This window comes from Electrophorus electricus, chromosome 6 (genome assembly GCF_041902795.1).
Source record: "Electrophorus electricus isolate QZ-2024a chromosome 6, ASM4190279v1, whole genome shotgun sequence".
Classification (NCBI taxonomy): Eukaryota; Metazoa; Chordata; class Actinopteri; order Gymnotiformes; family Gymnotidae; genus Electrophorus; species Electrophorus electricus.
The window spans coordinates 36,267,428-36,294,395 of record NC_137502.1 but is presented as its reverse complement, the minus strand read 5'-3'; the positions used below and the strand labels follow the sequence as shown (position 1 = coordinate 36,294,395).

Here is a 26,968-nt window from a genome sequence, read left to right as displayed (position 1 = left end):
ATATTTTATATATATATTTATATATTTTATATATATATATATATTTTATATTTTTATATATATATATATATTTTATATTTTTATATATATATATTTTTATATATATATATATATAATTTTTATATATTATATATATATATATATATATATATAATTTTTATATATTATATATATATATATATATATATATATATATATATATATATATATATATATATATATATATATATATATATATATATATAAAATGCGCGTGCGTTGGGGAGGAGGTACACGGTGAGACGCGGCTGAGCTGCACTATCAACAAGGAGCACCGCTGAGCCGACACGGGAAAAATACAGGGGGGGGATGACCGTCAGAATCCGCTCCCATCCTCCGCTCCGTTGGGCTCAGTTGGCCTGACCACCACCGGATCAGCAACACCATCGAACCAACCCTCGGATAAGCCAAGTATCGGGTAAATACGGTACCAGGGGATCGACAGAACCAGGGGGAAAGGTTTCGGCGCTTGTCTCGGCCGAGCAGGAGTACTTGTGTGTAGTGGAGGGGAAGCCTAGATTACTATCGACTAAACAGGAGTAATGGTAGCTAGCTCGCTAACGTCATGTTGTGAAATAAACACGTATATTTGACTGCGGAACGGAACGGTTCCGTACAACAAAGTGTTGTAACCAGTAACATGGTTTCTTTATGCCAGATTCAAGGGTTTAGCAGAACAACGCACTAGTTACTGTTAGCTAACCTATATTGCTAACTAGCTAGCTGCTATTATGACTAGCTGGTGTTTTAGCGGTGTTATCGGACTGTCCAACCTCGCTACTGTTTGTGGTGCGTACCGTTTACATTTAACCATCATCTCTCCATATACACCATCACCTTCCCTCTGTGAGCTTGGGTTGGTTGTAACTTTAGTTAGCTAAACCAATTTTCTCTTCGAGGTACGAAGATAGCTGCCTTTAGCTAGCTAAATTACAATTTATAGACATACGAACATTTGAAATCCTTTGTTTTCTGTACCAGAATGCAATAACTGTCCGTAACTGCTGCTGTCACTCAAAAGCTGCACTGTAGTTGGCTATATAGCCGCTAACTAGCTGCTGTTCAAGCCTGAAGGAAGCTGTTTAATGCTGGTCTTCAGTGGGGACCTCTCACAGATATAGAAGGATCAGGGCCTTCCACTACAAGTTTCCAGAGACAGAGAGAGTATGGGATCATTAAGAATACAGTGTCCTGTGAAAACAGCATAGTAAATTAAATTGGCCTAAATCTTGTCTCTGCTCAAGCATTCTTGCATTTCTGTTGTTATTTTTGCATATGATGAAACCCGCAGTTCAGGTAGCATGAGGTAGTTTACAGTCACGCTGTGGTGAGAGCTGGCGGAAGGGAGAGGTTCTGTTGGAACTTTGGCACACAGATCTGCGCGGGGCGAGGTCAGAGTGAGGACACTCTGGCTCTACACACCACAGCAGTTCATTCGCAAACATCCACTGTTGAACACACAAATGCACCCTCACGGATGGAAACTGCAGGTTTGCAGGAGGGCAGTAGTGGGGTTATGGGAGTGGTACTGCAGTATTAGTGTCTCCTGTCTGCCCTGTCCAGCTCTGGGGGAGGTGTCCTGGGTGTCCAGTCTGATTTCAATGGGAAAATCTCTCCAGCACACTCACATGCCTGCTGGGTCAGAAACAACAGTACTATCACCATTTTCAGTAGTTTTCCAACACACGTACATACACACCACACATACACACACCCAGCCTGGCAGCCTGGGGTGTGTTGGTCTGTGGTTACATGCATAGTGTGTGATGAACAGCTGATGTTACATTCCAACCATCAGCTGATTCAGTTCAGTAACTGGAGTCATTGCCTGAGTCAGTTCAGTAAGCAGTATTGTGGTCTGAGTCCGAACTGTAGTTTAGTAACAGTTCATCTGAATCAGTTCATTAACCAATAATACTGCAAGTCTGTTAATGAACTGGCCTGACTTCAGAACTCTTGATTCAAGAGTGTCTGTGTATTTTTTTGCATGTTTTTCATGGGCACACTCACATGGGGTGTGTGTATTGCAGGAGCATGGATCTGAGAGTGGGGAGTAAGTACCGGCTTGGCCGTAAGATCGGCAGCGGCTCTTTCGGGGATATCTACCTTGGTGAGTCCTGTCTCCCTTCAGCATGTGCTTGTAATCAGACATATGGTGCTTTTATTTGAATTGACATGCATGCTTGTGTCTGTCTGTGTTGGTGGGTTGGTGATGCGGCTGTTTCTAACTTTGCTGTCTCTTAGGTGCCAACATTGCCACAGGGGAGGAGGTGGCCATCAAGCTGGAGTGTGTGAAAACCAAACACCCCCAGCTCCACATCGAGAGCAAGTTCTACAAGATGATGCAGGGAGGAGGTATAGAGGGGGGGGTGGACAGAAAGGGAGGGAAAGACAGGGGGAGGAGAGATAAAGCCTGGGAGGGAGTCATGCGTATACTTTAACCCATACAGCATTTTCTGTCCTCTGCATTTATATTCTGCAGCAGGAAGGGTAACTACAGTTCAGCATTGTCAAGGCACCACCCCATTGTGTGTCAGTTTGACATAGGGGACCCCCAGTTATTAACTAGAGAGGTATTATAACCTCTATAGAGTGGTATTGTGGTAAGAGGTATTTATAACCTCTCTAGAGTGGTATGAGAGTCTGTGTCCTGCTTAGATTCTAATTCTATCTCTGATTCTAATCAGAGGAGATCTAAAAGAGCAGAGGTAGAATTTAGAGTGTGTGTGTGTGTGTGTGTGTGTGTGTGTCCTGTCAGTGGGAATTCCCTCTATAAAGTGGTGTGGGGCAGAAGGCGACTATAACGTGATGGTGATGGAGTTGCTAGGCCCCAGTCTGGAGGATCTCTTCAACTTCTGCTCCAGGAAATTCAGCCTGAAGACAGTCCTGCTGCTGGCTGACCAGATGGTATCTTTCACACACACACACACACACACACACACGTGTCTCTGTAACAGTGTGTGATGCTCCATCTCTTTATCTACATGCTCTTCTGTCCAGTGGGGAGCAGATCCCCAGAGAGCCTGATGAACGGTTCCTCTATCCCCAGATCAGTCGCATCGAGTACATCCACTCGAAGAACTTCATCCACCGTGATGTGAAGCCTGACAACTTCCTGATGGGTCTGGGGAAGAAGGGCAACCTGGTCTACATCATCGACTTCGGCCTGGCCAAAAAATACAGAGACGCGCGCACACACCAGCACATTCCCTACCGCGAGAACAAGAACCTGACTGGCACCGCTCGCTATGCCTCAATAAACACACACCTGGGCATAGGTACACACACACACAAATACACACCTGGGCATATCTTAGATACACACCTGGGTATAGATAAACACACACAATTAAGGTGTGAGATGATGTATTGTGTGTGTGTGTGTGTGTGTGTGTGTGTGTGTGTAGAGCAGTCTCGGCGTGATGATCTGGAGTCTCTGGGCTATGTGCTGATGTATTTTAATCTGGGATCCCTGCCGTGGCAGGGCCTCAAGGCTGCCACCAAGAGGCAGAAATACGAGCGCATCAGTGAGAAGAAGATGTCCACGCCCATCGAGGTGCTCTGTAAGGGCTACCCTTGTAAGTTGGGGCAGGGAGGGGGAAGTTCCAGCAGTGATGTTGTAGAACCTGCTGAGTTGGGTAGCGTTCCTGTTGAGTCGTCGTTCTGGTGGCCTTGCTAAGTTTGTTTGCCTGATTTCTGCTGTTTTTCTCATCAGCCGAATTCTCGACATATCTGAATTTCTGCCGCTCATTGCGATTCGATGATAAGCCTGATTACTCATACCTGCGGCAGCTCTTCAGGAACCTCTTCCACAGGCAGGGCTTCTCCTACGACTATGTCTTCGACTGGAACATGCTCAAATTCGTGAGTCCCACATTGTTTTGATTTCTCTCTGAGTAAAGTGCGTGTAGTCCAGGGCGGTGCGGACCGCTCTGGTGCTGAAGGGCCTTGTGGTGCCGTGACCCTACAAGACTACAGTTACCACTATCTGGCTGTTATTTATCTGTCTGTCTCCATTTGTTCTCTTACACTTTTTCCTCTGATTCATTCTCTCTCTCTCTTGTGCTCTCGCTGTCAGGGAGCGGGTCGGACAGCAGAGGAGGGGGATCAGGAACGGAGGGCAGAGGAGAGGGAAGAGCGGATTGTTGGAGGGCCACGGGGGTCAGCAGCACGAGGTCATGCCCCTGTGCAAAACCATTCCGCTCCAAACCGAGTCAGAAACGGCCCAGAACAGCCCACTGCCAACCCCTCCCGCTTACAGCAGTCCGGTATGAATTGGGGTGTGTGTCTGGGTCTGTTTTCTTTTTTTCCCCCCTAAAAGTCTAAGAAAAATGTTTGGCTCAATCTCCAATCTCTTAAATGTCACCACCTGCTCCATCTCCATCAATACACTGGGGCGTAGATACACACACACAAAGGCACATAAATGCGCGCCCACACACACATGCACGGACACACTGGGGCTTATGTACACATGTCTACACACACGTCTGGGTTAAGGTTGGACTTATGGCTTTACTGTTGGTATATGGGATATTTGGTTAAATTAGCAGTACAATTTTTATTTTAGTCCAGTAACTGTGTGCGTGTGTACCCAAGATGATGCTGCGTTGGTGTGTGCACGCGTGTGTGTGTGCACATGTGTGTGCGTTGCATGTGCATATAGTGGATTCCACTGGCTGATGTAAAGTATTGGTCCTTGTTTGTGTTGCTAGGAAACACATCGCCACGGGTGACCTCACGAGCAGAGCGGGACAGGAAAGTGAGCATGCGGCTGCACCGGGGAGCTAACGCATCATCACAGGTACACACACACACACACACGTGCACACACCATCGCAGCATTATCACGGGTACACGCGCACACACCATCGCAGCATCATCATGGGTACACGCGCACACACTGTGTACCTGATGCGTTGGCGTGTGGGTGTACATACACCTCTGTCTCATGGCAGGGGTTCTTCCCTTCAGACATTTACTTCTTATCTCATTCATCTCCTCCCGTCTCTCACTCTCTCTCTCTGTTCATTCATCTCCTCTCTCTCAGCAGGTCAGCGTGCCATATGAGCACCTTGGAAAGTGAGCCACCTCACACACATCAACAGGTAGAGATCATTATTACAGGGAGCATTATTATATACCCCCCCCCCCCAATGGGTAGGGAACGTTACTACACACACAAACAGGTAGGGAGCATTATAACACACACTCACACACACCAAAATATTCTGACATCAAATGGTCACATATGATAGTACTGCTACATGCGCTGAATTAAACAGCAGCTGGTGTGTCTAGTTCTGAACAGGCATCTTATTAAACCAATTTGCACACACCCCCCACATATTAAAGCCTCTGCTCTGAATACACACAATGATTTTGTATTATTGCCTTCTCACTTTTGTGTGTGTTCTGCTTCTGCAGGGCTGCAAGACTCACTCTCCCTCTCCAGATATTCTCAGAGATTTTGTTTTTCTGTGTTTATGAAGATGTTGCCAATGAAACAGTGAGATTGAGCATGGAAGATGAGGCCAAAGGAAGGGGGTTAGACAGGAGGGAGGGTAAGCAGGAGCTCAACAGTGTGGCTGTCCCCTTAACGCTGCATTGAGAGCTCAGCACTCCATGTTTCAGTCCTGATTCTGCCCACACACGTCACATTGTTTACCCATCATCCCTCAGTACTAGTCCACTTGTGTTATGAAGGCCACTTTTCAGGCACTGAGCACCGGGGTTCACACCAGAGATCTGAGGCTGGTCGGCCAAGCTGAAGGTTGTGTCTAGTTGGAGTCTTGCATGTAAGGGTACGGGCTTTAAAGGTGGTTCTGCTATTGTGAATGACTTTTAGACCCTCAAGTTTAGTGTGTGTGTGTGTGTGTGTGTGTGTACGTACATACGTACGTGTGTGCGGACGGACTGTGAGAGTAAACAGCGAGTGTGAAGGTGAGCTCGGAGGGGTGGAGTCCTGGGGGGCGTGGCAGTTTCCAGGACTTCCCACAAAGGGAAGTGGGAGGTGGGGGAGAAACAGGAGCACAGATGGACCTGGAGCCTGGAGAGATGAGCTGAACGAATGGAAAGTGCAGGAGTGGCGAGGTGGAGGAGGGGTTTCTCCTGTTGGAGGAGGAGGACAATGACCAATCTCACATTCATGTCTTAATGGAAGTGTGAAGCATTAGTGCTGGATGGGGTGTGGAGGAAGCTGAAACCGGGACATTGCAAAACAGTAGTGAGAGTCTCCTTCATCAGTTCGATTCCTACAGATTTTCAAAACTGCATTTTGTGATTGTTATGGTGTGGGAAGGTCTTTATCAGTGATTACCTTCCAAAGTGCTACATGACAGCATGATGACATCACAGTGAGCATATAGAATTGCATTCTCCTGGTCACATGATGAGCTTGTGCTCAGTGCTCTAACCTTTCCAGGTGTAGCTGGACTGCGTGAATGGCACCAATCATCTATAACCACCATCTCTATAGCAGATCATTTAATTAATACCATCTCTATAATGGAGCATATAAATAACACCAGCCAGCTCTCACAACAGCTTTTAGAATGTTAGTTTTTGTATTTGAAACATTTTAATTGGATATCTGGTGGGAAGGGGTGGGACTGTTTAGCAGGGGATTCAGGTTTTTTCTGTTTATTTCTTTGTGGGGTTTTGTTTTTGTTTTTTTACATCATTGTAAATAATTTTTATTTCTGTGTAAAACCCAAATGTTTGTTGTTCAATGTGTAATGTTGAAAAGATGCTAAACAGAGTATGTCAGGATTTTTAAAAGATAATACAGATGCTAAAGGAAGGGTACTTGCGGTTGGGTTGTAAGAATGAATCTATATAGGTGTGTGATGAAAGATGTGTACGAAATGTGTAGCGGGGTGTGTGTGAGGGAGGGAGTGCATTCTGTTTTTCTGATAGTCTTAGTGTAACTTTGTGTCCTATACATACAACTGATTCATGAGTGTGTGCTGATCCCCAGCTCTCTTTCTCCACCCGTCCTCTCTCTGACCCGCCCCTTTTTTCATCTGACCAACTCTACCTACATTCCTCCTCCCCCTCCATCCCAACTGTCTCTCCTCACTCTCAGTCCCTCCTAGACTGCAGCTGCATTTCAGCTCCACCTTCTCTTAATGTTTAATGATGTCATTGAATCACACACATTTATTCTTATGAAGTGATGTCACAGAATCCAGTTTCATGCGTGTGTGTGAGTGAGACAGCAGGCGTGTATGAGGTGGTTGGGGCTTAGGGTCTGGATATTGTATTGTGTTCTTAGATCTTGTACAGTTCTTTAACACACTCCCTTTATTTACAACAGTATTTGTCTATTTTATGAAGTTATAAAAAATAAAACTTCCTTCTGCAAATTGTTCTGCATCATAGATTATTTTACAGTCCACAATTTGACATTTTCCTGTGTATTTTAAAGATGTTTATTTTGTAATAAATCTAGGAGGATCTGAGCACTACATAATGTAATACACACAAGCTACATGGGGCAGAAGACGAGCACAGACAGCTTGAATGATGGATGCCTCACAGAATCTTCAAGCACATCTTCACTCTGAGCCAACTAAGCAAGTCTGCATTACGAGCGTGAGGAGACTTTGAGCCAACTGAAGGATGGAAGAAGGTTTTATGGACAGATCAATCCAAACTTTAAATATTTGGTTATCAATGCAGGAATTTTTTTTGTATGCTGTTGAATGGGTGAAAGAATGGTTCCTCGGAGTGTGACACCAACCGTCATGATGCAGGTCTGGGTCTCCTGCCCAGAGTCAACCTTTGTGGCTGGCACCCTGAACCAGAAGGGATACTGCTGCACTGTGTAGTGTCATGCAGTAGTCTGTTCTACAGCCAGCTGCTCAGGTTCATCCTAAAAGAGTGATCCAGAACATACCTCCAGCCAATCGGATCATGAGGCTGAGACAGTAGGCTTCTTACCATGGAAAGGCCAGCACAATAGTTGGTTGCAAGAAGTTGCAACCTTTCTGAACAATATTTGAATTTCATTATAAAAATAATGCCCATACACGCACGCAGACGTGTGCGTGTGTGTGTGTGTGTTTATATAAAATGTGTGTGAGAGAGATTCAAAATTGTATTAAACACACAGAGACCTTCAGCTGTGTAAGCAAAGTATTTCTGAATTAGTAGCAGGATAGCCAGTTTATATATGAAAAGTTAGGAAATTTGGAAACTCGAAAAAAAAAAAACTGATCTACACAAACTTTAGAATCCCATGGAACAAATGTTATGATTTAAACATCAACTACATACACAGACACACCAGTGGTGGCAGATATGTCACCAGTCCCAGCTGATGTCCCAGTGGGGCACTTGGGGCTGTGACCCTTAAATGACAGCAGTGGCTCCAACAGATGGCTTCCAGCTAGCTTCCAGAAGAACCGCCACACCCTTAGACTTGCCATGTGAAAAGGAAAGAGATGACTACCTACTGGAAGGGTGAGACAAAATTTTAGCCATGTGAAGTACACTGTGTGCACAATTATTAGGGAAGAGAGTATTCAAGTTCAAAGTTCAAAGAGGTTTTATTGTCATTTCAGCTACATACAAGTACACAACAAAAACGAGACAATGTTCCTCCAGGACCATGGTGCAACACAAAAACAACGGTGCAACAGACAACACGCTACACAAGTGCAAACAGTCCAATATAGTGCAAAATGTCATTAAATAAACATTAAATAAACAATAATAAATACAGGACAGGACAAATACAAAATGAGTAGACTGCAATTATTTAGTACAGTACACGGTACTGGGCATATGTAGAGCGAGTTGTGCATAGCAATCAGTGACATGCTACCCTGAACATAGCAGTCACCGGTAGCAGCCAGAACAGTTCAGAGTACAGTGCTGGTTTGTACAGTACTCTAGCAGCAAGTAGGAGAACATGCAAGACTGCAACAGGAGTGCATAGTTTATTTGTGTGAGGTTTGTCTTCAGCACTAGTCCGATGCAAAACAATCTGTGAGTGTGTGTATAGATATGTATGAATGTACGTATGTGTGTGTGTGTGTGTGTGAGACTGTCTATAAGCTTGTATAAAAGTGCCCATTTTGGAATCTGAATTGGAATTGGAGTTAGCCAGAGTTCATGAGTCTAATGGCTTCTGGGAAGAAGCTGTTGCACAGTCTGGAGGTGCGGGACTGGATGCTGTGGTACCTTCTTCCAGATGGCAAAAGGGTGAACAGTTCATGTGAGGGGTGTGTGGGGTCTTTCACAATGTTGGTGGCTTTCCAGATGCAGCGTGTTATGTAGATGTTCGTGATGGAGGGAAGAGAGACCCCAATGATCTTCTCAGCTGTTCTTACTATTCTTTGGAGGGTCTTGCGGTCAAAGGTGGTGCAGTTCCCAAACCAGGTAATGATGCAGCTGCTCAGGATGCTCTCTACAGTACCTCTGTAGAAGGTAGTGAGGATGGGTGATGGGAGATGGGCTTCCCTCAGCTTCCGAAGGAAGTAAAGACGTTGCTGGGTTCTCTTGGTGATGGAATGGAGTATTTTGATCCTATCATTTTTTATGTATATTTTCCAGCTCCATGCTGTATAAACTTGCTTATTGGATTTGAGCATATCAGGTGATGTGTATTTGTGTAATGAGGGGGGGTGTAGCCTAAGGAGATCAACACCCTATATCAAGGTGTGCATAAGTATTAGGTAGTTTATTTTCCCAAGGCAAAATGGACTATAAAAGAGATATAACTGACTCTGAAAAATCAAAAATTGTAAAAAGTCTTTCAGAGGGATGCAGCACTCTTCAAATGGCTAAGAAGTTGGGGCATGATCACAGAATCATGAAACGTTTTGTTGCAAATAGTCAGCAGGGTAGCAAGAAACATGTTGAGCAAAAAAGACGCAAATTAACTGCCAACGATTTAAGAAGAATCAAATGTTAAGTGACCCTGTTATCCTCCAGTGCTGTCCTATTCCAGAACTGAAACCTACTTGGAGTGCCCAGAAGTACAAGGTATTATACTTCAGAGACATGTACTCAGTACTCAGAGAGATGTCCAACGTAAGGGAGGCTGAAACCCGACCACCACTGAACAAGACACAAGATGAAACGTCAAGACTGGGCCAATAAATATTTGAAGACAGATTTTTCAAAGGTTTTATGGACTGATGAGATGAGAGTGACTCTTGACAGACCATATGGATGGGCCCATGGCTGGATAAGTAACGGGCACAGAGCTCCACTCGACTCAGATGCCAGCAAGGTGGAGGTGGGGTACTGCTATGGGCTGGTATTATTAGAGATGAGCTAGTTGGACCTTTTCAGGTTAAAGATGGACTCAAAATCAACTCCAAAACCTACTGCCAGATTTTAGAAGACACTTTCTTCAAGCACTGGTACAGGGAAAAGTCTGCATCTTTCAAGAAGACAATAATTTTTATGCAGGACCATGCTCCATCACATACATCAACGTACTCCACTACGTGGTTAACCAGTAAAGGCCTTAAAGATGAAAGAATAATGACATGGCCCCCTTTCTCACCTAACTTAAAATCCATTGAGAACTTGTGGGCCCTTCTTAATTGGGATATTTATGGTTAAGGAAAACAATTCAGCTCCATGAACAGTGACTGGAAGCCTGTGGTTGCTGTTGAACTAGAAATTGATCGTCAACAGAAGAAGAAACTGACAGACTCCATGAATGGAATGCTTTTTGGACTGACCAAAAGCACTGTTGTTGTTCAATATTAACATGAATCCTCAAAAATACAACTTGCCTAATAATTGTGCACACAGTGTAGACCTTAACACTTACCTGTCTTCTGCTCTTCCGTTAGACCATCTCATTCCCAATGTGTCCCACTACATTACGTTACTAAATACGATATAAACCTAACCACGTGAAGACGTCTTCAAAATGGTATGTCTGCATACCAGTATAAATGTGGGTCGAGTCCCACCTAACAGTGCAGCCCGTATGGAACAGCTGGCACGCGACGTGGAACGGGGCTCTGTTACATCATCCCTTCGTGGGAAAGGTCTCTCGCGACGCGCAGTACGCCTGCGCGGAAAACGGTCAGTCAGACGCAGCAGATGCAATCTGCTGTACTGTTATCCGACCGGACAGGAAAATTTAATAGATTTGTGCTTCTTTGAGATTAATTTGATAGATAAGTGGTAAAAAATAATATTTTGGGTCACTTTTAATTTTATTCACAAAAATACCGTAGCGACATGATTTAGACGAGCTGTTGTTGCTGTAGGCTCCGGGTTAAGATCACTTCCCATTAGTTTGCGTTGTGAAATCTCCACTCCGGGAATAAGACATCCAGGGACTGTGGAGGTGGATGTTGAGAAGACTGCGGGAAGCGCCGGTACGCTGTGACTGGGCTCAGGCGAACTGAGCTGCGCACCGCCGCTTTAGGTGCAGAAGAGAGACGGACGGTAAGAGCAGAAACTACTCGGAAAACGAGGTTTTTTTCTCATCGTAGTTAGCATAGCTAGGCAGCGAAGGCAGAATGAATGGAAAAGAAGCAGTCTTCATAAATCTCCCCGAGATTCTTGTAAACAACCACTATCTTGCTGTGATATTTATTGGTTTTCTTTAACGTGTTTTTCTGCTTTGCCAGTACCACTCAGCCAGCAAAATATCGCTTAATACAGAAGTTAACTGGAGCTGGACACCTTATTTTGCCAAATGTGTTAATCGGCTTTGACGGAGGTTTTGTTCTGTTCGGGCTCCATCAACATTGCACACCAGTCAATGTAATGTAGGCGATTAAAATGGAGTTGGATTTGAGTCGTTTTATTAACCACAGATTGGTTAGCTACATATTGTTGCTTTTTATCGTTCAACGTTACTTGGAGTTACATTAAACTTTCTAAATTTACTGCCGCATCAGCTGGAATAAAAAGTTCGAGCTGACTGAACAGCCGAGGGAATAGTTTTTGTGTGAGTGGGTTAGGGTCAAAATACAAAGACAGAATTTTTATCAGTCCACATCACAGCTGTTTTGTAAATGAATGATAAATGGCACGAATATAAATTTGATGATACGGAACGTTAATACGGATCTGATATCTGGACCAAATGCCACATTGCTGTGACGTTGTGATCACGACACCCGTCACACGCCCCTTTAACGAATATTACAGCTAAATGTACGTTATTGCACGTTATTGCAGCTGTCGGTACTGCAGTTGCTAATGAAATGCATATAAAAACGAAGCTAATAATGAATGTGGAAATTCTAATTGGAAATTTTAGTCTGCTAAATGCCGATACTCCGTTTCTCCTCAAGATCGATCGCTTATATTACTGTGCATACTATTTAAGTACAGTGCATTTTAAGTACAGTGCATCTTGAGTAACTGTACAACGGTCGTTTAAACTGCGGATCGGATGCATTTGGCTGCGCTCAGGCCTTATTTCGTCAGGGCCACGGTTGGTATGGCAACTGGGAGCGTGATCCTTTCTCCCTCTCGTTCCAGGAAATGTGTTCTGAGTCACGAACCTATGGTTGTGTAATACAGGGTGGGTGCTGTGATGTCACCGAATCCACAAACACATGGGAAGTCTTTTTTGAAGATTAGCTTTTTGCGAGTGTGTGAGAGAGAGAGCTAACCTAAGTAACGTGTGTGTGTGTGTGCAGTAATTACAGCACAGTGCGATGATTGCACAACGTTGTAAGAGAGGAGTTGACAGTCAGCATAATATTGTATAGATTATCTTAGATCTAATCATTTTATATCATACCAGACCACTGCCATTAACTCCTAATATCCCCAGTTGATTTCACTGGAGAATCTGCACCAGGTTCAGTGGATGCATGTTTCAGAATGATAAGACTGAATGCTGAATTTCAATTACCATTACAGAGCTTCTAGTAGGCAATTAAACTGAATGAAAGGTCCTGATGCATCATTGTGTGATACAAGTGAGTGTAATTGGGGAGTGAGGGAATGTATTGGGGAGTGTATAGGAGGAGAGGTAGTGCAATGGGGAAAGAGTTTAATTGGAGAGTGAAGGAGTATACTGGGAGAGTCAGTGTATTGGGAGTGTAATGGGGAAGGAGGGAGTGTAATAGGGAAGTGAAGGAGTGTAATGGGAGAGTGAAAGAGTGTATTTGGAGTGGAATTGGAGAGTGGAGTATAATGGCAGAGGGAGAGAGTGTGATTCATATTTTGTCCTGGTCTGTAAGGTGCAACTTCTAAAGTTTTAAAGCTGAAATATCCACACTGCATTGTGTCTCACTGAGAAGGTACCAAGGCCACACAACTACAGGCAGACTTGTTAATTTTTACTCTTTCATTTTACTGCATTTGTACTCCATTTTACTACATTTACTATGGAGCCATTGAGCTATAATGACAGAATTGTCTATGATCTAGATGGCATTTCATCTGAAGGTACACTGGTGCTAAATCTGAAGAGACCTGTCTGTGCAGAAAACATGGAGGCCCTTACATGTAGTAATTTTATCTCATTCTGTGTTGAAAAATAGGATATTTCTTGAGTAAGTTTCTGTGTCCATGTGTAGTCTGTTTGGATGGTCAATAGTAATACACACCTACACACAGGCCTACAGCTAAATATAGAAAAAAAAGCTTCACCACACAGAAGTTGCTACCTCTACTGGCAGACTCTTAACACTCAGATCAGCTCAGTGTCTGAAATATTCCTTAGTGTTAAATTGTATACCAATGGACCCTCAATATCAAATACATTAAAAGCAGATTAGTAACCTGTATTGCCCAGTATATTTTTCAGTATATTTTAAATTCCACTGGATGGCAGGTCCACATGTTTTTATTGGTTATTCTATAAACTTTTGCTGTTGAGAATATACTTGACATTCAATACTTGGAAACTGGTCATCTCTAATGAACCTTTACCACTTGATCTTGATGTGTTTGTAGACCTGAATGTATTTGCTTAATGAGCGTTTCATTTTCCATATATACAGTGATGTTGGTAGGTAGATTAGAGCATACCTAATTGTAAGGGAGACTCAGTTTACTGTCTGCTGTAGAAATGAAAAGGACAACAAACACTGCTGCCCATGTGTGTTATTCCAACTAAACACACACACACAAAAACTGCCAGGTGGCCTGGACAATTTTCCAGCACCTGTAGTTATATAGTAGTAGTAGTAATAATAGTAATAACAAGAGAATATGCAGCACTCTATTACTCAAACACTTAAAAAAAAAATTTAGCAAAGAGTTTTGAAGTTATCTTTAAATGTAGCAGTTAAAATGGATTAATATGCAATAAGAAAAACAAAGACCAATAAATGTCTATAAAAATATTGAAATAAGAAAATAAACTGATTAAATAAAAGACAAAAATACAGAAAAAATTGTTAAACTAAGCAAATGACAATTCTTTTTTTTAAATAGCTATGAATGTCAGTAGAATAGGTTATTATTATTATTATTATTATTATTATTATTATTATTATTATTATAGGAAAATATTTGCAGAGCTTGGAGTTCCTACCCCAGACCTCGTTCACTCTGTTGAGTTTCTGTGCTGGACATTAGACTGTCTGCTGAACAATCTCCATTCTTAAAGACATTGGTAAACAGTGTAATGGAATGTGTGTTCATGAGCGGGTAAGGGTTCTGGCCTCATGTAAAAACTGCACATTTGTTGTAGGGCTCTATGGGTTGGGTCCGATAAGAGAGCAACTCATAACCAGCCCATTTGTAATATCAAAAATCCAAATCAAAACCTCTCATGCTTCTATTCCTGGTATCTGACTGGTTATTTCTGTTCCTGGTCATCTGATTGGATGTGTCTCCATAGATGGGTCAGCTGTGGAGGCGAGATGTGCCATTATTGGAGAACTTGGGGAACAGCTCTGTAGTCGGCATGGCATCGGACCAGGACCCAGGGACAGTGTCCACCCGGGGTCAGAACAGGTCTTGGGTGCCTGAGACACCACTGGTGACACCAGAGGAGCCTATCTTCCTGATGACTCCTGCAGCACAGACCATTTCGGGGTTATTTGTGTGGACTGCACTAATAGTTACCTGCCACCAGGTACACACACACACAGACACTATTCTTTATTCTTCCTTCATATCCTCATTAGCTTCTACTCAGTGGCCGCTAGTCATCTGGTGTACACAGGACAACAGTAAAGATAAGACAAACAATATTTAAAACCCTACTTCATTAAAACAACAACAAAAAATGAACTGGAATTCAAAAAGAAGACAAAACACTCTACAGATAAAACAAACAATCATCAAACATAACATACTGAAAGCAAACAAATGCTACTTTCTGACTGCCGTTCTGTATTGTACAGTTCACATGATAATTATTAATGAATGTGTTGGGTATCTTGTCTGACTATATATTGTGAGACCTCTATCCTGTCGTGCAGACACTCTCTTATACACACACACACTATGAAGTTGAGCCGGTGCTGTGTGGGTGTGTGTGTGTGGGTGTGTCTGTAGGTGTCCATATCTGTGTCCATGCGTCTCTATGTGTATGTGTGTGTGTATGTGTGGGTGTGTCTGTAAGTGTTCATAACTGTGTGTCCATGTGTGTGTGTGTGTGTGTGTGTTGTGAGTGTAGGTGCGTGTGTGTGTGTGTGTGTGTGTGTGTAGGTTTATGTGTGTGTGTGTGTGTAAGATGATAGGCAGGCCTTTGTTCACTAGTGTTGAGAACAGACTGACAAAGGCTTCTGCTGACAATAGTCTCTGATGGAAAAAGACAAGTTGTGCAGTGCTGCAGGTGTATATGCTTTCTTCACCACACACACACACACACACACACACACACACACACACACACACACACACACACACACACACACAGATGCACCAGGTGTGGTATGTATGGAAACTGACCCAAGATAGTTGTCTCATATTCAACTGATCTGATCTTTATCTTAGCTTTCCTTTGGGGTCTAACCTAATGAATACAGAAATACAGTCATGCAGAAATACAGTGCTATCAGCCAGTGGTATGTACTGTACTGGGAGTGCTGGACTAGGTGTACTGGACTGGGAGTGCTGGTGTGCTGGTCTAGGTATGCTGGGTAGGGATTGCTGATGTGCTGGACTGGGTGTACTGGACTGGGAGTGTTGCGGTTGGTGTGCTGGACTGGGAGTGCTGGAATTGCTCTGCCTCCTAAGCCCTGCCTCGATCAGGCCCTCTCTCTCCCTCTCATTTTCTCTCCCTTCCTCTCGCCTTTTTATTCTCATTAGTTTCTCCTTCTGTTTTTTGTTCTCTCTTTCTCCTTCTCATTAATTTTTGTCTCCCTCTCTCATTCTCATCCACCACTGTCTTCTTTTTCTCTCCCTCTCTCTCCTTTCTCTCCCCCATCTTTCTCGTTCTTTCGCTTTTGAAGCAGGACTGTCATTATACAGTTTGGCCAAAGCAGTGCAAAACGAAGTAATATGTAAAAAGAAAAAGGAATAAAATAAAATAAATAAATAAGCAATCAATCAGACAAACTATGCCAACATAATGTGTCTATGGAAAAGTGTATCCTAGGAAGAAGTGAATTACTAAAGATGGCCGCTGAGCCGCTGCAGAGCTGGAACATGAGCTTGGCTGTTGTGGGGACTCTCCGCTTCCTTTACAGCCACGAGATGGACTTTATCAGAGCCACAAAGCAAAGGAATTGTTCATTTAAAAAATATTTTTAAAGAATGTGTTACTATTTATATTTTAGGCAAAAGGTAAACTAGATGTCATCTTCTGCTTGTGGTAAGTCCCTTAGCCCCCGTGTTCTCCTGGTTGTGATCTCTTCCTCTCTGGACATTGAGGCTGTGCTCAGTGAGACTGTACTGTCAGAGGGCTTTTCTTTTCATGTCCATGTCTAATATTTACATAGTGGGCCAGACTGATGGGATGATTACAGGATCAGTAGCATTTTGATTTGTTTTGCTGGTTTGCTTCATTTTTCTATATTGGTCCGGACGTGTCTAGAGGGGGAGGAAGAGTTTAAATTTCCATGGTGACGTGTTGGGTCAGTAAGCAGAGTGGGTGAGTCTGAGCAGAGGATGTTGACTAAAAGAGCACTGTCTGTCTGTCTATTTGTCTGTCTCTAATATATTAAAGGTTTTCTCAAATGTTAACATGTTGCTGATGCAGTTTGGTGTGTTGCTGATGAATTAAATATTTGTGTAAGTGGGGTCTGTGAGACATCGTCAGTTGATATGAATGTTGGAGGGGATTTGGGGTGAAGGGCTTTGATAAAGTGGAGCTGATGTATTAAATGTCTTTTTAAAGTCTTCCTTTGTCTCTGGTCTCTTTGTCTGTGGTCCCTGTGTTTGTGGTCCTTGTTTCCATGTGTTTCTGGTCCTTGTGTCTGTGGTCCCCATATGTCTATGGTCCCAACGTGTCTGTGGTCCCCATATGTCTGTGGTCCCTGTGTCCCTGTGTCTGTGGTCTCTGTGTGTATGGTCCCTGTGTGTGGTCCCTGTGTGTCTGGTCCCTATGTCTGTGGTCCTTGTGTGTCTGGATTTGTGTCTGTGGTCCCTGTGTGTCTGGTCTGTGTGTGTGTGTGGTACATGGTTGTGCAGATCTATATGCACCTGCGCTACTACAGCTCTCCCAATGAGCAGAGACACATAGTGCGCATCCTCTTCATCGTGCCCATCTATGCTGTCGACTCCTGGCTCAGCCTCCTCTTCTTCACCAATGAGGAGTACTACGTCTACTTCGACACGGTCCGCGACTGCTACGAAGGTACCACGCTGTAGCTGTGTATGTAAGAGAGAGTTTGTAAAATGTGTTAATGCATGTGTCTTTGTGTGAGTGAGTGTGTTTGTGGTTGAGTCTATTCTCCTGACAGATGGTACTTTCTGTCTTCCTGTCCTCATGGTAGAAGCCATATTTATTCTGTTGTTAATAAAGCCTGCTGGGAGGGGAGGCCATCTCCTAGCAACAGTATGCAAATACAAACAACATAGAGTTCTCATATAAGGAGAAAACCTTGTGTGTTTGTGAAAGAGAGAAAGACTAAACAAGCAGTCGGTAATGGGCTCTTCTGCTTAATTATGCTGGTTGACATTTACTGAAGTCTGTGTGAGTTCATGTGTGTAAAATTGAGTGTGTGTGAGCATGCGTATGCATGTTCAGTGCAGTCTATTTGTTCTGCTCTGAGCAGCTGAGTGTGTGCTGGGGAGGTGAATATCCACTAAGAACTTCACTTAAAGATGCTCAATACAGTTTTTCACCAGCAGAGAGTGGTAGTGAGCACATGGAGACTAGTTTTGGCTGAGTATCTCAACAGCATAACACACAACACTAATATATGACGATATGGGCACACACACACACACACACACATACACACACTATAGACTTTTTAACTACCTAGCCCAGACAGATCATGTTAATTTCCACTTATGAAATGCTAACTTTTAAAACTGTGTTATGTTGTGTCTGCAGCGTTTGTGATCTATAACTTCCTGAGCCTGTGTTATGAGTATCTGGGTGGAGAGAGTGCCATCATGGCGGAGATCCGAGGGAAGCCCATTGAGTGAGTGTCTCTCCACCTGCCTCTCACTTCTCTCTCCACCTGCCTCTCACTTCTCTCTCCACCCGCCTCACACTTCTCTTTCCACCCGCCTCTCACTTCTCTCTCCACCCGCCTCACACTTCTCTCTCCACCCGCCTCACACTTCTCTCTCCACCCACCTCACACTTCTCTTTCCACCCGCCTCACACTTCTCTCAGCTGTCATGCAGCATGGAGTCTGAAAGCACCTACAGAATCACACCTACAGAATAACACCTACAGAATCATACCTTACCTGGACAGAGCACACCTGGACTTAACTCACCTGGGCAGAGCTCACCTGGACAGAGCTGGTGATGGCTGGGTGTGAGGCCAGTGGGAGTGGCTGGGAGTCCAGGAGGATGGGCTGGGAAACCTGCCACAAGCTTCAATGTCCAGTGCTGCACATGGTTCTGATCACTCTCCACACATCTAGATGCTTTTTAATGCAGCTTCCTACAAGTTATTTGAAGCTTATGAAGTTGCATAATGCAAGCACAATATTATGATATAATGGTTTATTAGAATCAAACATGTCAAACTTTTGATTGATATTCCAAACTTTAGAAAAGTTGTGTAATTTCTGTTTAGGTCTAGTAGCTTGTAGTTTTAATTGTGTTCGTGTGTGTGTGTGCATGCGTATGTGTGTGTGTGTGTGTGTGTGTGTGTGTGTGTGCGTGCATGCGTGTGTGTGTATGTGTGTGTGTTGTGCGTGTGTGTGTGTGCATGCAGGTCCAGCTGTGTGTATGGCACATGCTGTCTGTGGGGTCGAACCTACTCCATTGGTTTCCTGAGGTTCTGTAAACAGGTAGGAGTGTGCTCTTAATCACATTCTTATTAATTATGATTATTTACTGTAACTTTCCACATTATATTAAATGTACTAGTTTTTACTGTACTAGTAAATATTTATTTTGCTACCACCTACGCCCACCCCCACACTCATCACACCCCCTTACCCCTTACCCCACCCACACCCTCAGGCCACTCTGCAGTTCTGTGTGGTGAAGCCTCTGATGGCAGTGATAACAGTCATTCTGCAGGCTTTTGGAAAATACAGAGATGGAGACTTTAAGTAAGAAAAATATCCCCCTCCTTCTCTCTCTCTCTTTCCCCACACCCCATTCTCTCTCTCTCTCTCTCTTTCTGGCCACACCCTGTTCTTTCTCTCCCTCTCTCTTTCTCACTGTCACCTGCATCTGCATTAATAAACCACTGTGTTTGTATTCATAATGGCAACCTGATTTCTAAGATAAACCCCCTGACTCTCCCCGTGTCTCTACAGTGTGGCGAGTGGCTATCTGTATGTGACGATTATCTATAACATCTCGGTCAGCCTATCTCTGTATGCGCTGTTTCTGTTCTACTTTGCCACGAGGGAGTTGCTGGTACCCTACAGCCCCATGCTCAAGTTCATCATGATCAAATCCGTCATCTTCCTCTCCTTCTGGCAGGGTGAGGACCCTTACCCTTGATCTTATAATCCTATAATCTACACTCTTTCACACTACACCCTAGATCATATAATCTACACTCCTTATAATTTACCCTCACTTTATATCCTAAAGTCTTTAATCTACATTCTCTCAGCCTACACACACACACATACTCACTCTCTTTCCTCCCCCAGGTATGCTCCTGGCTATCCTAGAGAAGTGTGGAGCAATCCCTAAAATTGATTCTCCTGACGTGAGTGTTGGGGAGGGGACTGTTGCCGCCGGCTACCAGAACTTCATTATCTGCATTGAGATGTTTTTTGCCGCTGTGGCCCTCAGACACGCCTTCACCTACAGGGTCTACATGGACAAGAGACTGGACTCCTACGGTGAGCTCATCATCCACCCAACATCCACCCAACGTGTCCACAACCACTGCTAACAGGAAACAAACCAGCCAGCTACTGCTGCTAATGCTAGAGAGCTCACAGTCACATCTGTTTTGGAAGGACAGACACATACACTTGGCCTGTTTTGATCTGACTGTCATCTTTTCCAAGCTGAACTACTTGACTTGACAGAAGTGTAAATGTGTATCAGGGCCACTGGACGTGCCAATGTAGCGCTGCAGGATGCTTTCGTCCAGTATGTGGTGCTAGTGGGCAGATGCAGCTCAGGGCTGTGGTGGGGGCGGGGCTAAAGTGACTGCTGGAAATTACAAGTGACTGCTGGACATGTGGCAGCTGTAAGGTGAAGCTGCTGGCATTTGCAATTGTACAGGGATTCTGTTTTGGCACAAGTGTACTCTTTCTGTTTGTGCTGACCAGACAGAGCAACACTAACCTTCTACTAACCTGACTGAGAGGAATACCTGTCCTCTACTGAACTGGGAGAGGAATATTTGTCCTCCACTGACCTGGGAGAGAAATACTTGTAACAAGATGAGTACCTGTGCTCTAACCGAGAGGAGTACCTGTATTCTGACTGAGAGGAGTACCTGTACTTTGAACGAGAGGAGTACCTGTCGTTTTTACTGATCTGCTCTCTCTCTCCTTCCCCTCTTCTCTCTGTCCTACTCCACCCCTCTCCTGCCCCTGGTTTGTAAATAATCCCTTTTTGTCTTCTAACTTCAAACCTTGAAACTGTTTCTGTATGTTCTGTATTGTGTCTCCGCCCCTGGCTGTCTCCGTCCCCTCTCTGTCTCCGCTCCGTCTGCTGCTCCGTTAGGATCCTTCCCTGTCTATGGACAGTACGGTAGGTCTCCACCTCCTCTTCCTCCTCTGTACATAAAGCTGGCTCTCTCGTGAGCTCACCTCACTGAATTCTCGCTTCTATTTATCCTTCTACTTCTTTTTTTGCTTGTCTTTTTTGTTGTTAACTGAATGCCAATTCTCTCTGTCTTTTTGTGCTTGAGGAGTTAACCCTGTGTTCACTGTTTTGAGAACTGTGCCATTATCTCTTATTTAATGTCCTTTCATGAGTATTAATGTCCTCACCCCTGTGAATACAGTAAACACATTTTTATAGTGCAGCTCATAACTTCCTCCCCCATCGCCAGGTCGTTGTGCTCCTATGAAGAGCATCTCCAGCAGTTTGAAGGAAACTATGAACCCCGGAGACATTGTCCAGGATGCCATCCATAACTTCTCACCAGCATACCAGCAGTACACACAGCAGAGCACGCTGGAACAGCCTGGAGAGACCACGCTCACCCGCAGCCTCAGCTGTTCCTTCAGCACACGAGACCACGAGAAGACCCTGCTGCTCAGCTCTGATGATGAGTTCTGAGAGACACAGGGCAAAAGACAAGGAGAGCAAGACAGAGAGAAAATCAGGGAAAGAGACAGAGAAAGACAGAAAGAGAGAGGTAGGGAGAGAGTGCCACACAGAGAGGGAGATGGTTTGGCTTCTAAAACTAATACCATTAATTCTACTTTCATTTTAGTCAGTATGACGATGTGCCAAAATTCCTGGACACCACATATGTCCTTCCAGATGCTTTAGACAGTTAATGTTTTAGAATCTCTACCATAGTGTGGGGCATCAATGAAGTTTATCTTGTTAAAAACTCACATATGCATACACACACACATACATACATACAATTTATGCCCCTACAGAGACATTATCATACATTTTAGTGATTTCTAAAACTGCATCGCATTGCCTTTTCCAGAAGTCTGCATGGACAAACACGCTTCATAAACCTGTGCTGAATTAAACAACACTTTATTTGCACTTAAATAACACCTATATATCAAATCCCAAAGAACAGTAGGTCAGTACACTTACACAACCACCCATTTCATTCAGATGAACATACTTTGTTGATGAGTATGTGTGTGCAGTAGTGAGCTCAGCTGATCATGTGCAGGCTGATTATCAAACCCAGTCTCTCCTGCGATGTCTCTCTTTGATGTCACTCTCTGATGTCTTTCTCTGACATTTCTCCTGTGACATCCATGACATCTCTCCTTTGACATCTGTCCTCTGACGTCTCTCTCTCTGGGACACGGTGCTGCCAAACAGGAGAACCCTACACCACACCCCACAGACACCATCAAATTCACGCAGTGACTGGCTGGAGTGCCATCTGACTAAGACTGTGGCATTCTGGGTAACCACATTCTGACTGAGACTCTTCTACTGTGGCTGTAATTCTAAGAATATTAGCTAGTACTGCTCCCCTTGGCTTAGGCTGTGGTTGTAAAGCCCTTTCCAGCATGGGTACTGCTCCCAAACTCCTCTCTTTCTGTTGAAGAAGGTCACCCTCTTGTGGCAGAGGACAGAGCTGCATGGCTGAAGTAGAAGCTGAAGCAGTGCCCCAGCACCATGACTGGGAGTGTACCAGTGCCCACCCCTGCACCATGATTGAGGGTGCATAAGTGTCCACCCCCTACACTGTGATTTGCTGAAACAGTGGGATATTTTAAGACTTAAGGTGATCACCCCAGTGGTCAGTCTTATACTGTGTCTACCTTCAGGCTCTTGTGAACAGCAGAGACGATACTAAGACTGCAGTCACTGTGTCAGCGTCCTCCAGGACTGTGCGTGACATTATTCAAACACACTGCTGCAGAGGCTTTAATGAAGCAGCTGTGCTGGTCAGAGAGGGGATCACCTACTTTTCCTATCAGAGTTTCAGAGCAGTAAATAGCCACTGGATGGCAGCATTGCGCTGTTAGTGCACATGATGCGCAGAGGAGCGGCGTTGCAAGTTTGAAAGCATTAACAAGTTTCCTTATTAAGACTCTTCCTCTCATAATTAATGGCAGTGCACCGTCTGTTCAATGGAGACACCAGTAATTTGACAGTTATAAACAGAATCCTCATCTATTTCTGTAACTGGCTTTAAAGCCAATAAGAATGTACAGTGCTGACCTCTCTGCTTAAAAAAAGCCAAACCTGCATTATGTGCATTACATAAATGATAAGCTGCTTTAACATAGAAATTGATATTCTTTGGTCTGAATCTCCATATATGTATATAAATGCAGACGGTATGATGATTAGTAAGTTGTTAATAGTTAACTGCTGGTTCAGGTGGAACAGAACCTGCAAACAGACAAGATGAGATTTTTAGGCCTTAATTCAGGCGTCTAGTTTTGTACTGCCAGTCTTCTAAATATGACTCTTACATTTTTGTTTGTGCTCTTGGTGTTCGGTATAGAGCACTGAGCATTTGCTTCGTGTTTGTGGGGTGGAATAAAGAGAACTACAGCAGGTGTGGTCTGTACATCGCGCATGAAAATTCATGTGAAACTTGAATGCCGAGACGAGAGGAGTCAGTCTAACCCTAACACCCTATAAACAATATCTACTGCGTTGTTCTGGATCAGACCAAAAATAAAGAAAGAAAAATTACTAAACAGGGCATAAAAAGCAGTGAAACTATCCCTTTATCTAAAACTATAGTTTATCGAAAACGTATAGTTTAAACCTAATTTGTAGATTACAGAAGTTACGAATTATAATACGAACATATTTTATTAATTGCGCGTTTTTGCTTTATTTGTAGAACTTGATAACGGACCATGACCTGACACGTAGTTAGTAGAACTGTTTCCTCGAGATTGTCATCCTGAAAATCCCTTACTTTTATATTTGATATCGAGACGACAAGAAATAGCGGTCAACAAAGGTAAGGGAGATATACTAACAAAGTTAAGAGTACCTCTGGGTAACATCATGTAATATTTTTGAATGAGATAAAGTTAAATTTTCTTGTAAACGAATGATGAGTCTACATTAAAAGTAGAAAGCGGAAGACTTTCGTAGCATGAAGTTGGTATGGCGTTCGACATTCACACACGGATAGACTGGTTATTAGAAATAAAATCAGATTTCCACATAACGGCTTCCACTAGTATTCAGACAGCGTTACAAATAAGTATTTATTTGTTTTGAGGTTATTTTACTGTCAAAAGTCTAGAGCACGTCTTTTAAATGCGCGAGCACAATTCACGAAGCTCGCATGGATTTCCTTTGCTCTCGTGCATGTGCTCACGTTTGTCCTTCAAAAACTTTAGTGCAAAACTTCACGCGCGCTCTTGGCTACAACCTGCTCAGGTGTAATCTGTTCGCGATACACTGCGAATTCTTGTTCTCGGATTGTCACCGCGCACTGACAGCATGGCCGAACGTCGTCAGCCAGTCAGTTAATATGACGATATTTTTAATGACAGAAGTCCACAGCACAGTTTTTAAATTTCTCTTGCTCTTGTGCAGAATACAAATGCGCAGTGTTTTACAAATGTTTTCTAGCCAATTGTATCAGTGGTCAGAGGTCAGTATAAAACTACTGCAGTGGGGAAAAAAAGATCAGTGTGATTTTAGTTGTTTGAATACCAGAATCCAAAATTCAGTTAGGATCCAAAATCTAATGTGGTGTAATAAAATGAGAGGAAAATGATCATCAAAATTACCCATGATCATCACATTATAGTGGAAGTACTTGTGCCTTCTTTTGTATACAGCTTAAGAGTACAATACTTCATCACTTTCCTCCTCTCGTCCTCCTTGTTGGTTCTCTTACTTCTCGTCTGCCCAAAACTCCAGCCCAGAGTTCTCCTGAGTTCCGCCCTCCTACAGTTGCACAGTGCCCTCTGTTCCAGAGCTTAAGGAAGGCATGTACTGCACTTGTAAAAGCAGCATTAGATCATAAGTGTGTAACACAGGAGAGCAGTGGTCTTGGTGTTTTAGCTGCTAAGATCCCATAAACATTAGGAAGAGATTTTACTGACGTCAGTCTATCACACTATTAGAAATAGAATATTTCTTAGTCATGTGTTTAATATTTATTTATTCCTGTCTCTGATCTGAGGGTTTCAAAGACCAGCAGAGTTGGAAACTTCATCCTAGGAAGTGTCACGGACTGCTCCTCCCCCATAAGTCCCATAAGTCACGTGGTATGGCCCACCACGTGCAGGGGGATCCACATGTACTGTGTTTGTGTTGTAACCCCCCCCCCCCCCCAGGATTGCACACACATGCACAGGGTTTAATGTTAATATCTTGTGTTTATTTAAACCATTGTCTGTGTGTGCTCCCATTGTTGGTTATTGTTTGTTGATGTCTGTTAATTGTGTGTGTAGCCATTGTTAAATGTTGATGTAGCTTGTGTCTAGTTAAATGTATAGTCATGTCCATCATTAATGTTGTGTGTGTGTGTGTGTGTGAGTGCCACTGTTGTAGTTTATGTTCAGTGTTAATAAACATCTTTCACTGTCGAGGGAGTCTGTGCGTCCTGCTCCATGCCCATCGGCACTCGGGCCAGCAGCAACATTATAGGAAGAGACACGTTTGAGACTAAAACTCCTCCTCTTTCAATAGAGCAGCACAGTAAGAGAGTCAGTGGACTGGTGGATCACCCTCATACACACTCCCCACCTGCTTCATACTGAACTCTCTCAAGAAGATCTGACTCAGAGAGTGAAAGATTGTGTGTTTCTATCTGCTCCTGGAGCTTATTTGTTTTTACTGGTGCTCCAGACTGACAACTTCACAAAGGAGGACCAGGACAGAATCAGAAGGGTCCTGAACTCTTATGGTCCCCTGGCTATAGAACGCTCAGTAGTGGTAACTACAGGTGACACAAGGGGATACTTATTTACATTCATCAGACAATGTGGATGAATGTAGAACCCATGGAAATGTACATTTTATTAGATCTCACAAAGGACAACTTTCTAAGTGGACATTAAGAAGAGTTTTGGGAAACGCTAATTAATGAACCCTCTTAAGATCTTAAGACTTTGAGAAACACACCCCTCATCTTTCAATTTCCACTAAAAACCTTTACTGTAATTATGTGTTCTGTGATTTGCTTGTGTGGTATAATCCTGTCACCTGTCAAGCAGTGTGGGAGGCCTGAAGAGATAGATGTTTCTGCTATGTTCCAGTGATGTTTTTCTCTGACCGAAATAACAGAATTATTTGTTGTGACTTGTTTTACCAAAGGTCAAAATCATTTATGGACCATTACAGCAGTTACACAGAGAAATTACTCCATGCTGCTATTTAACCCTAAAATAAAAATGCAATTTGATAAATCTGAGGGATTTTTTCAGGAGCAGAACCATGTCATTCACAAGCTGCAAAAGACCAGAACAGGGTTTAAAATTGCACCCAAGAAATGGTGTGACCAAGTAAAATATTTGTATCGGTTAATTCAATCTCTTTTGCTTTATTTCCTTTGCTGTCATTAAAGGTCATGACATGCTGCAGTGAGGAAAACAGATTTGTTACCCTGAAGCAACATTGTACAATACAGGGTTAAATAAAAGCAAAATGAATCTCTAGTCTTTGTGTTGTTGTTAAAGATGTGAATGTAGAAAAGACCTGTTTAAAGGAATCTGATCTTTCAGGTTTCTGTAGTGTTATGCTCTGTGACTTCCTTGTGTCATCTTATGGACCATTTTAGATATAGCAGTTATGCTGACTAAATTATACCATACTGGAATTTTATCTTCCATATGAATAT

The 26,968-nt window shown here is 43.4% G+C and overlaps 2 protein-coding genes across 7 annotated transcripts; both read left to right on the top strand.

The window, feature by feature from the left end:
• The first annotated feature begins 282 nt into the window (after positions 1-282).
• On the top strand, positions 283-7,406 carry LOC113591705 (casein kinase I-like). 4 transcript variants are annotated; one of them, XM_027032316.3, is made up of 11 exons: positions 283-457; positions 2,070-2,149; positions 2,284-2,394; positions 2,798-2,946; positions 3,089-3,317; positions 3,447-3,617; positions 3,755-3,903; positions 4,118-4,319; positions 4,755-4,843; positions 5,093-5,147; positions 5,467-7,406. In XM_027032316.3, exons 2-10 carry the CDS (start codon positions 2,074-2,076, stop codon positions 5,123-5,125), a joined length of 1,209 nt encoding a protein of 402 aa, XP_026888117.2. In that variant the 5' UTR covers positions 283-457; positions 2,070-2,073; the 3' UTR covers positions 5,126-5,147; positions 5,467-7,406. The 4 variants fall into 4 exon arrangements, with proteins under 4 accessions (XP_026888117.2, XP_026888116.2, XP_081572868.1 ...); XM_027032315.3 differs by having other exon boundaries at positions 5,090-5,147; XM_081716742.1 differs by having other exon boundaries at positions 284-457; positions 4,118-4,307.
• A 3,682-nt stretch (positions 7,407-11,088) lies between these two features.
• Positions 11,089-23,709, top strand: LOC113591706 (transmembrane protein 184B-like). Of its 3 annotated transcripts, XM_027032318.3 has the most exons (10): positions 11,089-11,463; positions 14,831-15,067; positions 17,572-17,737; positions 18,443-18,533; positions 19,283-19,358; positions 19,534-19,625; positions 19,836-20,005; positions 20,181-20,375; positions 21,214-21,240; positions 21,545-23,709. In XM_027032318.3, the coding sequence occupies exons 2-10, from the start codon at positions 14,831-14,833 to the stop codon at positions 21,772-21,774; spliced, it is 1,284 nt and encodes a 427-aa protein (XP_026888119.1). In that variant the 5' UTR covers positions 11,089-11,463; the 3' UTR covers positions 21,775-23,709. The 3 variants fall into 3 exon arrangements, with proteins under 3 accessions (XP_026888119.1, XP_081572866.1, XP_026888120.1); XM_081716740.1 differs by lacking the exon at positions 14,831-15,067; XM_027032319.3 differs by lacking the exon at positions 21,214-21,240.
• The last annotated feature ends 3,259 nt before the right edge of the window (positions 23,710-26,968 follow it).